The sequence below is a fragment of the Mytilus californianus genome, unplaced genomic scaffold (assembly GCF_021869535.1).
Source record: "Mytilus californianus isolate M0D057914Y unplaced genomic scaffold, xbMytCali1.0.p SCAF_1, whole genome shotgun sequence".
NCBI lineage: Eukaryota > Metazoa > Mollusca > Bivalvia > Mytilida > Mytilidae > Mytilus > Mytilus californianus.
Window position 1 is genome coordinate 3,937,749 of NW_026262581.1, and position 15,924 is coordinate 3,953,672.

The 15,924-nt window shown below is 32.5% G+C and overlaps 1 protein-coding gene across 1 annotated transcript in view; it reads left to right on the top strand.

Annotated features, from left to right (window-relative positions):
• LOC127735116 (ubiquitin-like modifier-activating enzyme ATG7) overlaps positions 1-14,148 on the top strand; it is a 40,777-nt gene extending 26,629 nt beyond the window's left edge. Inside the window, exons 15-19 of the mRNA XM_052245216.1 lie at positions 6,104-6,219; positions 7,363-7,447; positions 8,077-8,157; positions 9,038-9,157; positions 12,475-14,148. Of these exons, the coding sequence (XP_052101176.1) occupies positions 6,104-6,219; positions 7,363-7,447; positions 8,077-8,157; positions 9,038-9,157; positions 12,475-12,525 (453 nt within the window). The 3' untranslated portion in view covers positions 12,526-14,148. The remainder of the gene's footprint in view (positions 1-6,103; positions 6,220-7,362; positions 7,448-8,076; positions 8,158-9,037; positions 9,158-12,474) is intronic.
• The last annotated feature ends 1,776 nt before the right edge of the window (positions 14,149-15,924 follow it).

The window sequence follows — 15,924 nt, forward strand, 5'->3', positions numbered from 1 at the left end:
ACAACCCTTGGCTGCAACCTATGATCCAAAATTTTTTGTAACAAAAAGTTGTCAATGATGATATTGAATCCCTAGACACAAACATTTTCTGGATCAAGGGTGGTGGCCAAAGTTGATTTTGCTGAAATCTGTTTAGGATTAATGAAAATTTTTAACAAAACTGATGTTTCAACACAAATAGTGCATAATTAAGGGGTCATTACTTCTCATTAATAATGTGATGTGCCAAAAAGAAGTTATTTTGTATAAATAGTAATATCACAACTTTTTCTATGTGAAAATTATAGTATTTTGGCCTGACTAAAAAGAACATCAAAATATTAGGGCTAATCCTAACCCTTTATGAACTTACTCCTGTGGTTGTTGTCCATGCTGCAAAGTGGAGAGGAATTTTGGAATGTGGATAGCTGTCCTTCTAAAGTTGTAAGCTCTCTTATATTTGTTCCTGTGAAAGAAACACAAATGTTGCATAGTGAACATGCTTAACTTATTCAGCAAATTTTGTTTTTTTAATAAAAAGATAATTTAAATTAATAAAAGGAAAATAAAATGATAATAATAATGATACTGAATTAGTTTACAATTTTTTTTTATTGATATATATATATTTGGACTTTTACAAATAAGAAAATTGATTGAACAAAATTAACTTTTCATCATTTTTTTACCATAACATGCTTTTTTGTTTAAAAAGCCCCATGTCCTTTATTATCTACAAATCTTTGGCAATTACAGCTTACTTTTATGGTATCTGGTTATGCTTTTTGTTGATGGCCATTAGAATTTTGTTGCATCATTCAACATTTATTTGCTGCTTCATCTATACATTTTCCATTTATCCCCAGCTATTGCCATCAGTTAGCATCCATAATTTTTGCCGTCCATCTTCAACACTGTTAACTATTTTTAACCGGATTTTTGAAGGAAAAATCGGTTATTGATTTTGGGATGTACGGCGGGCGGGTGGGCAGGAGGGCGGGCGGGCGGTCGGGCGGTCGGCCAAACAGTGTCCGTTCATTAACATGAAAACACTTTGATGAAATTTTTTCAAATTTAGATATGTTGTTTCCTGTGACTAAATGAAGGTCAAGTTCAATTTTCACGATTTTAGCTTTTCTCGTTGTTGTGTAATATCCCTTTCCAATAGTCAAAAGTGGTACTTATTATGTGATTGAGTTATTTCCCTTTGAACAGAAATGGTTTATTATATATATAAAGTTTGATTACACTTACAGATAAGTTTTATAGATTTTTAAAAGACTTTGTATTACTGATAAATGACATTTCGGATTTTTTTTTTCTTTTCTTTGGTAAATTGTTTGAAGAATTTTGCGGTTGGTTTGTTTGTTATTCTGTATAAACTTATTTTCTGAATGCTATATATATATATTTATTCTGATGAAGTGAACTCCTTTAAAAACTAAGCATATATTGTCTATTAATAAACATATATTTAGATTTCTGATTATTTTAATTTCATCAAAAATTGAATTCTTGGGGTTCTTTGATATGCTGATTCTAACAATGTTTTATAAATAGATATATATAACATCACATCTAATTTTAGAGAACTATTTTTTAGTGGTTAAATCATATCTAATTTTAGAGAACTATTTGTTTATCATTTATTTAGTTTGAGTTATTTCCCTTTGAACAGAAATTTATTAAGTATAGACGGGTTTATCTGTAATTGACCTAGAAAACATGGGTGCATCCATTAACCTCTCACGTGACCGATCCGCCATTACAACCGTGAAAAATAACGCACGTGTATTGATCAAAACATCGATTTTCTGTTTACATTTGTATTTCTCCATTTTCTGATTTATTTTACTATGGATGCTGCCGAAAGTTATAAAATACATGGAAGCGTTTCTTGTGCAGTTAATAGTTGTACAAATACTGGTAAAAAACTTCAGGTGTGGAAAAAGTCAATATGCGAATTACACAACGAGTTGCACAATGACTGCCCTCGTTTGATTCCATATACGTCTTATGTGATGCCTTCAGACGAGCCAACAAACCTGAGTGGATCAAAGCCGTATAAGCATAAAAAAAAACTTTGCATAAACAGGTTTTTGTATGGTCCGGACATTTTTTTTGGATGATGCGCCACTGCACACAATCCGTTTTTTTTTTTAAATAAAACTTGTTATGAAAGTAAAATAACACTGGCCGACGAATGTTCACACGTTGTAAAACGACTGTTAAAAACTTAAATTAATCTATAAAATTTAATCCGATGACTACAGTGCATGCATCTGCCTCTTTTTGTATAAAAGATCCACCGCGACATCAGATGCGGATCCAGGATTTTGAAAAAAAGGGGGGAGGGCGCGTGCCCCAAACTTTTGTAGTGGAAGCGGTAAAATGTCTGGATTAACCATAAATGAAGCTAATAACAATGAAATCTACCCAAGGCTACATGTAGTTATAATTGCAAGCAAATCAACCCAGTGTGAAGAGACGAACTTTTTTCATTCATGACGACTTCTATATAGTATCTTTATGCTGCAAAATGGACAGACATTCCGAGAATATTAACTCAGACAAAAATATTGTTAACAGATGAGTAAGGAGTTCAAAATTAAATAAAAGGGGGGGAACCTCGTCAGCAGTTTAAGAAATATTATGAATGAAAGTGACGCCTTGTTGTAACTTATGTAACTACGTTTTCTTTACTTTAGTGGAATTACTACACAATTTAATTTTCAACTACGATATTGCAGATCAGCTGTTGCTCGATCGTACTGATGAGGTTAACACTTAGTAAGTTTGATATTTGGTTATTTGGGAAGGCGCTTTAATATTTCGAAAAGTAAGGCTTGTAAAATATTTTATTCCTGGGTGCAGTTCTTGCTGAAAAACTTAAAGGTTTATATATATATGTAGGTCTGTATGCTTATAGTATATATTCACTTTATTTTCTTTATAAGACGTATATACAGTTACTTCTGTTGATTTGAACTTTCCTCAGTAGATTATTCTGTGCATGAATTCTAAAATTTCATACATTAGAAAGGATTTTTCAAAGGTCTAACTCTTGGTAATCAAATAGTTTACTAGAACCTACGAAAGCGTAGCTATAATCAGAGTACCCGAAATCCTGATAGTCCGACCGTCCAATATACACCCCTAATGTTATATTGTAATACTGTATTTCACTGTATTATATACATCGGGGACTTATATAAGAGTCTAATACGGATTAAGGATGAAAATCTACGAGACCTCTGTTTTGGAGTGGTTGGGAGGGGAGTTGGCAAAACACTAAATGACGCTTCTAAAACATAACTAATCATCGCTTTGAATTTACATGTTGGAGTCTTTGGTGGTTTAATGGCATTCAGTTATATTAAGCACGGGCTGGATCATGATGTTATATACTCAACATACTATAGTGGTTGTATGTCGAGTAATTTTCTGCAAAAGAAATTGGAATCAAACACATAATAACTATAGGAATACATGGGCCGTGAAAGTTCAAAACTTCTTAAGCCCATATTCTAATCGCAAAGTTATATCTACATATGGCCCGACGCATCGATAGCATATAGCTCAATTTATGCGGACACCAAAGTAATACGAAAATGTCACTCAATTTTGAGCATTATACGTGAGTCAAGCAAAAAGCACAAAACTCTCGTCTCTGTAGGACCGTCTGATTAGTGGATTGTTAAATGTTTAGGACTGTCTCATTATAGGTCTGACCACAGAAATTTCTATGATTTGATAAAATTGCACCCTAGCTGGTTTTTCTGATACATAGGCGGATCCAGGGGGGAAAAATTTGGTTGATTATATAGGGAATCACTGAAGCATGACTGGAGCGGGCCACCCTTAGGTCAGTCAGCGCCCCCCCCCCCCCCCCCCCCCCTTTATGAAAAGTTCTGGATCAGCCACTGTGATATATCACATTCGACCGGTCAAGACTATTTATTTTTTTATTTATGTATGCGTTATAATTATTAATATTATGATTACCAAATGATTATAATGGACATGTAACCTGGGATTAGTATTCCGTATAAAATGTATTATGTCCCGTGTGTAACATATCAAATACACTTATATTTTAAGGACACGACACCTGGCCTGCAATACACTTAGAATCCTTATCTAATTACTTTATTATTTATAGCACATATAATTTTGCCGAGGTCAAGTATGACTTCAAATTAATTATATGCGGTCAGGGCATATAGATCTATATCTTGTTTATATTTTTTCACGGTTGTAATGGTAATCGTACTACGACGATGCCTAGGAGTAGCGTCACAAACTAAGGCAGATAATCGGAAAAACCTGTCTATATGGATAAAATTTAACTGTGTTTCATTTCAACATAAATTAAATATATAATGGGTTCTTTCAAATGCTGAATCTAAACCTGTATTTAAATATTGGATTTTTGGGCCCAGTTTTCAAGTTGGTCCAAATCAGGGTCCAAAATTAACTTTGTTTGATTTCAACAAAAATTAAATTTTTTAAATCTTTTCTGAAACCGTCTGACAAATTTCAACAAAAATTAAGTTTAAATTGACGATCCCATCTTCCAACAAAAATGGCCACCGCTGTTGTAAAAGCTAAAAAAATTTACTACAAATTCTAGATAATATATAACTAAATATAGAGCTTATTCATTCATGTGAACTCTTGAAAATAAGTCCTGAGAAGGATTATAACTTGAAGTTAAAAAAACTGAGTACACCAAAGGTTTCTATTGTTTTTATGAATGATAAATTTATGTTTGATATAACATTTAATATAAAAAATATTTTAGTGCTTGCCTTCCTCTATATTGTAAAATGACAAAAGGAACACAGCTAAAAATACTCTCAAGATTGTTTACATGAGATAGAGCTAATAATGACAGTTGGTATGAACTAAAGTTAACAAGGAAAAGAGACATGAGTTATAGCTGATAAGGACACTTTACATGAGTTACATCAAGTAATGACAGTTGACATGAGATTTATGAAACTAGGTACAACTGACAAAGACATTTGACATAAGATATATCTACCAAAGACATATATAGTTAACAAGGACAGTTGACATGAGATGTAGCCAATAAGGGCAATTGACATGAGATATAGCCAACAAGTACAGTTGACATGAGATATAGCTAGCAATGAGAGTTGACATGAGATATAGTTTACGAGATATAGCTTACAAGGACAGTTGACATGAGATATAGCCAACAAGTACAGTTGACATGAGATATAGCTAGCAATGAGAGTTGACATGAGATATAGTTTACGAGATATAGCTAGCAATGAGAGTTGACATGAGATATAGCCAACAAGTACAGTTGACATGAGATATAGCTAGCAATGAGAGTTGACATGTGATATAGCCAACAAGATATAGCTTACAAGGACAGTTAACATGAGATATAGCCAACAAGGACAATAGACATGAGATATAGCCAACAAGGACAATTGACACGAGGTAAGGCTAAGAAGGACAGTTGACATGCGATATAGCCAACAAGCACAGTTGATATGACATATAGCAAACAAGAACAGTTGACTTGAAATATAGCTAACATTGACAGTTGACATGAGATATAGCCAACAAGGACAATCAACATGACATATGATAGTCAACAAGGACAGTTGACATGAGATATAGCCAATAAGGACAGTTGACATGAGATATAGTCAACAAGGACATTTGACATGACATATAGCAAACAAAGGACAGTTGATATGAGATATAGCAAATAAGGACAGTTGACATGAGAAATAGCAAACAACAACAGTTGACATGAAATACAGTTAACAAGTACAGTTGACATGAGATTTAGCAAATAAGTACAGTTGACATGAGATTTAGTGGACAAGAACACTTGAAATAATATATAGCTAGCAATGACATGAGATATAGCCATTAAGGACAGTTGACACAGTTCCCATGTCATGTAGCTAGCAAGGACAGTGAGTATGATAGAAATGAGAAATGCTTACAAAGACAGTTGATATGAAATAAAGTTAACAAGGACAATTGATCATGTGAGCAATAATGGTTAATATAAGTATCAGAAAAAAATTATATTATATTAGAAAATGAAAATAATTTATTTAAATTACTGTTTTAGTCTACAAGGGACAGAACTTTGGATCAGCAGTGCACTGTATCCCGCCCAGGCATGTCATATTTGGCTAGTGCTCTTGCTGGAGAATTGCTTGTATCTGTGATACAACATCCACTGGGGTAGGTTATTGGTAGTAGATAAAATATATGGCATGTATTAGTTTAAGGTATGATTTTCTTAACCGAAAAAATACTTTAAATTAATTTTTCACTATTTTTTGTTCAACAATATAATCCTTGTATTTTTAAATGAAAAATTGATCCAATTCTCAATTCTTTCATGGTTCATAGACCTGATTTATTTTATATTGTATGATAAACCATCAGAGCTTCCTAGTCTTAATAATTCATACAATGCACCAACCTAATTATATGAAGCTAACACTGTATCAAAGTTTGTTCAATACAGTTAAGTTTGACTTTGGTAGATTTTACATTAATCATTCAAGAGGTATTTCCCTTTATTATTTAAAAAACTAAAAAAATGTTTTTTGTTTCAATATGACGATATAAGAACAACAAAATTGTACCACTTTTCAAGAATGTTTCACTTTGTTAACTGGGAATTGTCACAATTTTATGTTTAACAGTGAAAACTAAAATATGGCTAGAACAAATCCTGAATTAAATTCAAATTTGTTCAGTTTTAATGGATTTGACATGTATCATTGAAGTCTTCTGACCAATAGAAATGTTTGTATTGCAGCAATATATATTTTAATGCTGTTAAATAAGTTCATTTGCCATTACTGGTTTAACCAAATTCTAGTTTACAGGAATAAATGGAAATGTGGCAGCAATCCAATGACAAAAATAACTAAAAGATAGCTAGGTGACACCATACAGTATTCCACAATAGACAGCTGTCTATGCAATATGTCAAGCTCTAAATTGTCCTGATTCGGTAAAAGTTTTGAATTATTTAAACAGAAACCATAAAAAAAATCTGTCAACACACATTTCTCCAAAATAACAAAAGGCTTAAGATATGTCATATGACAACTACTGGCATGCTTCCTGACTTGGGACAGCCCATGCACATGAGGCAAGATTAAACCATTTTTTTCAGATCTTAGTCAGACCTCCCCCTTTTTATATGTTGTATTTTAATAGAGCTAGAATAATGATTTAAAAACATACTGATATTTCTGAACAATGAATACATATCTTTTTTAATTACGTCATTACAGCAGTAATGGATGGAGGGTTGTATTTTGAAAATATTATGTAACCTTTTAATATTAAGAAAATAATTTATTTCAGACCAAAAGCGCCAGCAGATACCAGTGCTAAGGATGAAAATTTATCACAAGAGTTGTCATGTAACCTTGGGATTGTTCCTCATCAGGTTGGTGTACAGTTAATGTCTTTTTCTAATGATCTGAACAATATTCTTTTCCTTTTACTGGTACTTGATGTCACTTGGCATGTGTGCCTTTTTCTATGTTATTACAACTGGGAATATAGAGCATCAAAGTGTTATGGGTTTATTACAGGTAAAATCAGCAAAGAAGAGGAGAAAGTTCATCATCTAAGTCAAGTTTTTTTAACGTTAGATTTAAATTGCTTTGATAAAAAAAATTGATGGACATTGTAATATTGATTCCAGATAAACGATTGAAAAGTACAGTTGCAGGGCAACAATTTTGAGACTGTTTGAATAGCAGAAATCTGTTGACAGAGTTTTTACATGTGAATGACTATTGTTATCAAGCTAGTGGTAGATACTTAAATGGTGTTTCTTTCTATAAGAAAAAGGGAGCCAAAAGCTTTTGAGTTAAAGTTTTTCCTTCACCTTTGAGTCAGGCAATGACTATAATCTATCATATACATTTACTTGTTTATTCTATTTTTACATACTCTGTATTGATTTATTTATTGGTTTAATTGTTTTGGGATATTTATGCAACAGCAGAAAATATATAATATGTGTACATTTTCTGTTGTAATAGTTAATGTAAATTCTTTGTGTTTCAGATTAGATGTTTCCTGTCTAGATTTCATCAACTATTACCTGCTAGTATGGCTTTTGATAAATGTACAGCATGTTCAAAAATTGTAAGTTCATTGATTGATAACTATTATATAGTAGAGAATTGCATAAGACTGTATATACAATTCATTGTTTTTGTTATTACACAATAATTTTCTTTAGCAGTTTCCATGATATTTTTAGAAAGAGATCATTGATTTGTGCCCCTTTCTATAAACATCGAAATTTTCATCAAAACTTTATAAGGTGACTTCTTCTCATTACCATAATCCTATCCTGTTTTTCAGGATTCTGACATCTCAAAATGTGGGAAATTGTCTTTATGAAAAATAAACTGGAATGTGCACATAGTAAAAATTACTCTTTTAAACTTAGCGTGCTTTAGCATTAGAGATGATGTGTCTTGTGTAGGGTCTGTTACCATATGATTCAGAGCGTTTAAAATCTGACTCAGCCTGTGAGTCTTATACGTATATTTGAACATGTATCTCATTTAAACGTCACCATACTCAATATGCATGTAATATTTGCAATTGGCTATTAATGATCAATCTCTTAATCCCTCTTTTTACAGTTGAAATAACTTATCAGAAATATGACATTACCAAACTCTGAAGGTTCAATAAAAACAATGTCCTGTGGATTCATTAATATTCATTAGATATTAATTTTCGTGGATTTTGTGGGTACAGATGAACCACAAATTTAGATGTTCCTAGAAGTACAAATTATCTAAAATTGTGTATGCAATCTTTGGCCAAACTACGAAATCAAATACCCGGTATATACAAAAATAGAATTTTCCCTCAATTTGGTAAAATTGAATATATTGCTTGAATTTTTTTTTCAAATATAATAAGGATAACAAGACCACTATTGGATAAATGTTCTAAGTTGGAAATATTAAAACAAATGTTCCATAGCATATACAACTTGTATTGACAGGTCATAGATGCCTACAAGAAGGAAGGTTTTGACTTTCTACTGAAAGCTTTTAATGATCCAACATATTTAGAAAATCTGACAGGTCTTACACAGATGCATCAAGAAACATTAGATGCAGAGGTACGTATGAAATAAGATTATGGTATGGACAAAACACAGAAGTGTAATAGTATAAATTGTACCTAAATAGGAATTTTTTATTCCGATTCTTTTACCCTTTGTACACTGGATACTTTACTTTTATAATTTAAAAGTTAAAATATTCAAAAGAAAGCTTCTGTGTTGATGTTTTCGAATTATTTTCCATATCAGTGCAATACTTAATTATTTTTAATGCAATCGACTAATCAAAATTACATTTGAAGAAAAATTAGTAAAAATTAGCTCCATTATACTACATTAATTTTTTGTGATGTACATATGATCAGATAGTTGTAGAAATTTCTCATACCAATATAACAATCTTATCTGAAGCATATATACTTCATACCCTTCTTCTAACCCGAATAATTCAGTCCCTCCCCGTAATCGATCTCTCCTACTTGCGAGGGCCTGAATTCCTTACACGATAAAAACTCTTCACGAATCCTGAATTTTGATTGGTGCCCTGTAGAAGAGGTGACCAATCAGCAATTAGCTCAATTTTATCGAGATAGGTAAGTCCCGAGCTAATTCCGAATGATTGATTGAAGATTTTTCATTGTCAATGCATTCAGGCGTTAATGGAGTAATCGTAGATCAGCGGAATATAACGACTGAATTATTCGGGTTAACCCTTCTTCTTACTAGATAACACATAATGACTGATGGTAAGTGAATGAGATTTGGTATGCAGTTGTAAATCTAAATTTTCAGGGAGATTATTTGGCTTTGCATCTCAGTCATGTTCCATAGATGTAAATTTTGCATAGTTTACATGTAAAAGTTTGTGATTAGATATAAGAAGATGTGGTATGAGTGTCAATGGGACAACTCTCCATCCAAGTCACAATTTGTAAAAGTAAACTTTTATGTCAGTTTAAGTGGAGCCACTAATGATATGTCAATGATATTTGGTGTGTAGCTGTATTAGCATTTGCAAATCTCAATTCCATGAGATTATGGCCCTGCCCCTTCAGGCATAGTGAATTGATTTGAAAGTTTTGATAGTCTACATGTAAAAGTGTTACCTTTTTGTTGAGTCTGCGACATTTATGGACATTACGACATCAATTACTTTATCAAACCTTCATAGAATTTTATGAAACTTTGGCAGAAGCTTTTTTATGAATAAGAGATAATGTCTGAAGCAAACTTTTGAAAATATTTTTTTTTCACTTTCAGTATTTTTCTGATAAATGGACTTAAGATTTTTACAGTTAACATTTACAGACAATCTGGGATTAAACTTTTTTTACATGATAGATTTGTAAACCTTCATGGATTGTTACGAAACTTGGACAGAAGCTAATCTTCAAGATCATGAAATAGCATCTAGAGAAAAAGTTTGATTTTTTTTTTAAATTCTGTATTTTACTGATAAATGGACTCACTTTTTAGCTCACCTGGCCCAAAGGGCCAAGTGAGCTTTTCTCATCACTTGGCGTCCGTCGTCCTGCGTCCGTCGTCCGTAAACTTTTACAAAAATCTTCTCCTCTGAAACTACTGGGCCAAATTTAACCAAACTTGGCCAATATCATCATTAGGGTATCTAGTTTAAAAAAATGTGTCCGGTGACCCGGCCAACTAACCAAGATGGCCGCCATGGCTAAAAATAGAACATAGGGATAAAATGTAGATTTTGGCTTATATCTCTGAAACCAAAGCATTGAGAGCAAATCTGACAAGGGTAAAAATGTTTATTAGCTCAAGATCTATCTGCCCTGAAATTTTCAGATGAATCGGACAACCTGTTGTTAGGTTGCTGCCCCTGAATTAATAATTTTAAGGAAATTTTGCCTTATTTGGTTATTATCTTGAATATTATTATAGATAGAGATAAACTGTATACAGCAATAATGTTCAGCAAAGTAAGTTCTACAATTAAGTCAACATGACCAAAATGGTCAGTTGACCCCTTAAGGACTTATTGCTCTTTTATAGTCAATTTTAAACAATTTTTCGTAAATTTTTGTTATCTTTTACAATCTTCTCCTCTGAAACTACTAAGATGAATTTAACTAAAGTTGTAAACAATCATCATTAGGGTATGTAGTTTAAAAGTTGTGTTTGATGACCCCGCCCTCAAACCAAGATGGCCGACATGGCTAATAATAGTACATAGGGTAAAATGCAGTTTTTGGCTCATATATCTAAACCCAAAGCATTTCTAGCAAATCTTTCAGAAACAAAATTGTTCATTAGGTCAAGATCTATCTGCCCTTAAATTTTCTGACCATTCAGGCAACCCGTTGTTGGGTTGCTGCCCCTGAATTGGTAATTTTTAGAAATTTTTTCAGCTTTTGGTTATTATCTTGAATATTATTATAGATAGAGATAAACTGTAAAGAGCAATAATGTACAGCAAAGTAAGACCTACAAATAAGTCACATGACCAAAATGGTCAATTGACCCCTTAAGGAGTTATTGCCCTTTATAATAAATTTTTAACAATTTTCATAAATTTTGTAAATTTTTACAAAATAATTTCCACTGAAACTACAGTTCATTATAGATAGAGATAATTGTAAGCATCAAGAATGTTCAGTAAAGTAAGATCTACAAACACATCACCATCACCAAAACACAATTTTGTCATGAATCCACCTGTGTCCTTTGTTTAATATGCACATAGACCAAGGTGAGCGACACAGGCTCTTTAGAGCCTCTAGTTAAGTCAACATTACACTTTTACACTGACAGCAGAAACTGCAGGCGAGACACAGGGTTCCGTGGAACCCCTTACAAATTTTTAATATTAACATTTGCATTACACAATCCAAATTTCATACAGACAAAATAATAACTCTGTGTTATCAGTTTGATTTTCCTATAGAAATAATTATATATTCGTGGTGTCAAATAAATTTGGAAAACCATAATACCAGAAAACAAAACCAGCAATATTGTTCTTCTTATTACCTCCCCCTGAAACTGATAAATGTGCCCTGGAAATCACGTTCTATATAAAGCACCTTGTAGGGTAATAGCACAGATATCATAAAGATTTCCATAAACTTGGTGATTGGTCAGACTCAGGTTTTTTATGTTGATTTGTAGAGTGTTGTTTTTTTGCCATTTTTGTTGTTTTTTGCCATGGCATTGTCTGAGCTTTATAAAAATAAGGAGATGTGGTATGATTGCCAATGAGACAACTATCCACCAAAGTTCAGATGAAATTGATGTAACTTATGAGTTTGACTATCCCTTTGGTATCTTTTGCCTTTCTTTTAATTGATGTATTTGCAAGCTCCAAGTAAGTTTAGTTGTATTAATGTTTGAACTTCCTCTATTTTCAGGTATGGGATTATAGTGATGATGAGGAGTGCAGTAGTATGGAAATAACGTGATAACACTTAACATTGTAGACAATTTTAAAACTTGATAAACTGATATTGATCATTCAACAATCATTTGTTTAGGGACATGATTTATAATAGGAATAATATTTGTTGCTTTATAACTAAAGTGTATAAACTATTGCAAAAATTTCAAAGAAACAATTTTTTTTAACAATCTTGCTCATTGCCACTTTTTGCTTATAAGTTTGCCTCTCTGTATTTGCTTCAGATTTTTTTTAATAGGATCCTTTAATCCTGTAACTTATTGTCAGTTTTCTTCCAAAGCCCACTTTTCAAAATTTTCTATTGATTCCTTTTACCGGTTGCCCATTGCAACACCTTTTTAAGTCCTTCTTTCCTTTTTTTAGGGCCAAGTGAGCTTTTCTCATCACTTTGCGTCCGTCGTCGTCGTCGTCGTCGTCGTCATCCTGCATCCTGTTAACTTTTACAAAAATCTTCTCCTCTGAAACCACTGGGCCAAATTTAACCAAACTTGGCCACAATCATCATTAGGGTATCTAGTTTAAAAAAATGTGTCCAATGACCCTGCCAACCAACCAAGGTGGCCGCCATGGCTAAAAATAGAACATAGGGGTAAAATGTAGATTTTGGCTTATATCTCTGAAACCAAAGCATTTAGAGTAAATCTGACAAGGATAAAACTGATTATCAGGTCAAGATCTATCTGCCCTGAAATTTTCAGACAAATCTGACAACCTGTTGTTGGGTTGCTGCCCCTGAATTGGTAATTTTAAGAAAAATTTTGCAGTTTTGGGTAATTATCTTGAATATTATTATAGATAGAGATAAACTGTAAACAGCAATAATGTTCAGCAAAGTAAGATCTACAAATAAGTTGTCATGACCAAAATTGTCAGTCGACCCCTTTAGGAGTTATTGCCCTTTATAGTCAATTTTTTTTTTAACAATTTTTGTAAATTTTTGTAATCTTTTACAAAAATCTTCTTCTCTGAAACTACTGAGACAAATTTAACCGTACTTGGCCATAATCATTATTAGGGTATCTAGTTTTAAAAATTTGTCCGATGACCCTGCCTTCCAACCATCATGGCCGACTTGGTTAAAAATAGAACATAGGGGTAAAATGCAGTTTTTGGTTTATATCTCTGAAACTAAAGCATTTAGAGCAAATCTGACAGGTGGCAAAAATGTTCATCAGATTTAGATTTATCTGCCATGAAATTTTCAGACGATTCCGACAACCCGTTGTTGGATTGCTACCCCTGAGTTAGTTATTTTACGAAAATTTTGCAGTTTTTTGTTATTATCTTAGATATCATTATATAATATCTAATATCTAATACTATTAATTATGATTTTAACCTTATTTAACATGATTTTCAAAGCATCAGTAAATACAGATGAGCGACACAGGATCTTGAGAGCATCTTGTTTTTATTATAAACTTTCTTGGCCTGTATTTTTTTGCCGCATTTGCCTGAAACACCTCAATCTCATTAACCAAACATATTTATGGCTTTATAATGTGTTAATTTTACCAAACAAGTGGTAGTGGTATAAAAATGGGGTTTTTATGTATTGGTAACTATTTTTTGTTAAGGATTTATTTATTATTAATTATGAAGTTGAAAATAAACTAACAGATTCTGACTTGTATTATTTTATTTAGAAACAATGGATTCATTATTGTTATTGGGATACCAATTTGTACGGACTTCGTAGGTATATACGTGAACCATAAACTTAAATGTTCAAGGAAGTATAAATTTTCAATAGGTTTATATGCAGACCTTGGTAAAAACACAAAATCAAATATCCACAAAACTACAATTTCTTCCATCCACAAAATTATTACCCACCAAAATAAAAGAATCTGCAGTATCACATTTGACAAACTTTTTGTACATGGATTGTACCCCTATTTGGATAACTCTATTGATTTTGTCTGATGAATTCTTTGGGAAGGTAACCTAAGGATGACAGTGATTCCTCATATATATACAAATATAAAGTCAAGATAAAGAAATATTTCCAAAAAAAAACACCGTTCAAAAACAATTATTTCAAAAAACAAATAGACAATATTGCTTGACATCAACAATGTATTTGTTTGTGATTAGGTCACTTTAAGGGGAACCGCCAGTGGTAGGTCAATGGTATTTGATATGCAGTTGTATAACTATTGGCATATCTTGTTTCCTTGGTGATTATTTGGCCCTCCCTCCTCAGTCATGAGCGTTATGCATCATGCTATTATGTTTTTGACTTTGAGCAGTTCTGGTGCAGGTGGGTCCTGAGTTGCTATTCAGATGCAAGAGGTTTTTACGGTGATGTTTCCATTTTGTTTCCCCTTGTATTTATATTTTAATTAATTTGTACTTTATCGAGAAAGTGTATTATAAATAAAGTATGTACTATCAATTACAAAACCTTTTTATAGGTGTCTTTGTCAATTTGCTATGAACTCCAAAAACGTTTTTGTTGGCGTCTTACTCAGATTTACTTGTATGTTTGTTCAAATTTTTTGATAGTTCTGATGCTCAGCAAATTTTGTCAATATAACGGAACTATAAACAATTGTCATACAAGTGAGAGGTTTAGCTAGCTATAAAACCAGGTTTAACCCACCATTTTCTTCAGAAAATACCTGTACCAAGTCAGGATTATGAGAGTTGATTTCTACTCGTTTCGTTGGTTGATAAAGTTTGATTTTGTCAGTTTTTATGGTGAATTTACCTTGGAGTTCAGTATTTTTTCTATTGACTTTGAAACTTTGCTTAGTTTACATGAATTAGATTGTGATTAGGTCAGTTAAAGGGGATCCACAAGTCATAGTTCACTTATATTTGGTATGCAGTTGTATTAACATAGGATCATCTCATTTCCATGAATAATATTTGGTCTTACCCACTCAGTCATGGTCTATTGACTTTGAATCTTTTGCTTAGTTTACATGAATTAGATTGTGATTAGGTCAGTTTAAGGGGAACCACTAGTTGTAGTTCAATGATATTTGGTATACAGTTGAATAAGCATTGACACTTCTCATTTCCTTGGAGATTACTTGGGGCAGGTCTAAGTCATCTCCAAAGAAATGAGAAGTGTCAATGCTTATACAGCTGTATACTAAATATCATTGAGCTACAACTTAAGTCATAAAAAGTTAATTTCTTTTAAGACACAAACTATTGTGCTTACATGAGAAACACAACAGGTGCCACATGTGGAGCAGGATCTGCTTACCCTTCCAGAGTACTTGAGATGAACCCCGTTTTTGGTAGGGTTCTTGCTGCTCAGTCATTAGCATGGCATTGTCTGTTTGTTTTTGACTTGTGAGTTTGAATGTCACCTTGGTATCTTTCGCCTCTTTTTTGTATCTCATAGCAAAATGCCATTCCTCAAGAATAGTAATTGATGAGCAAGTCA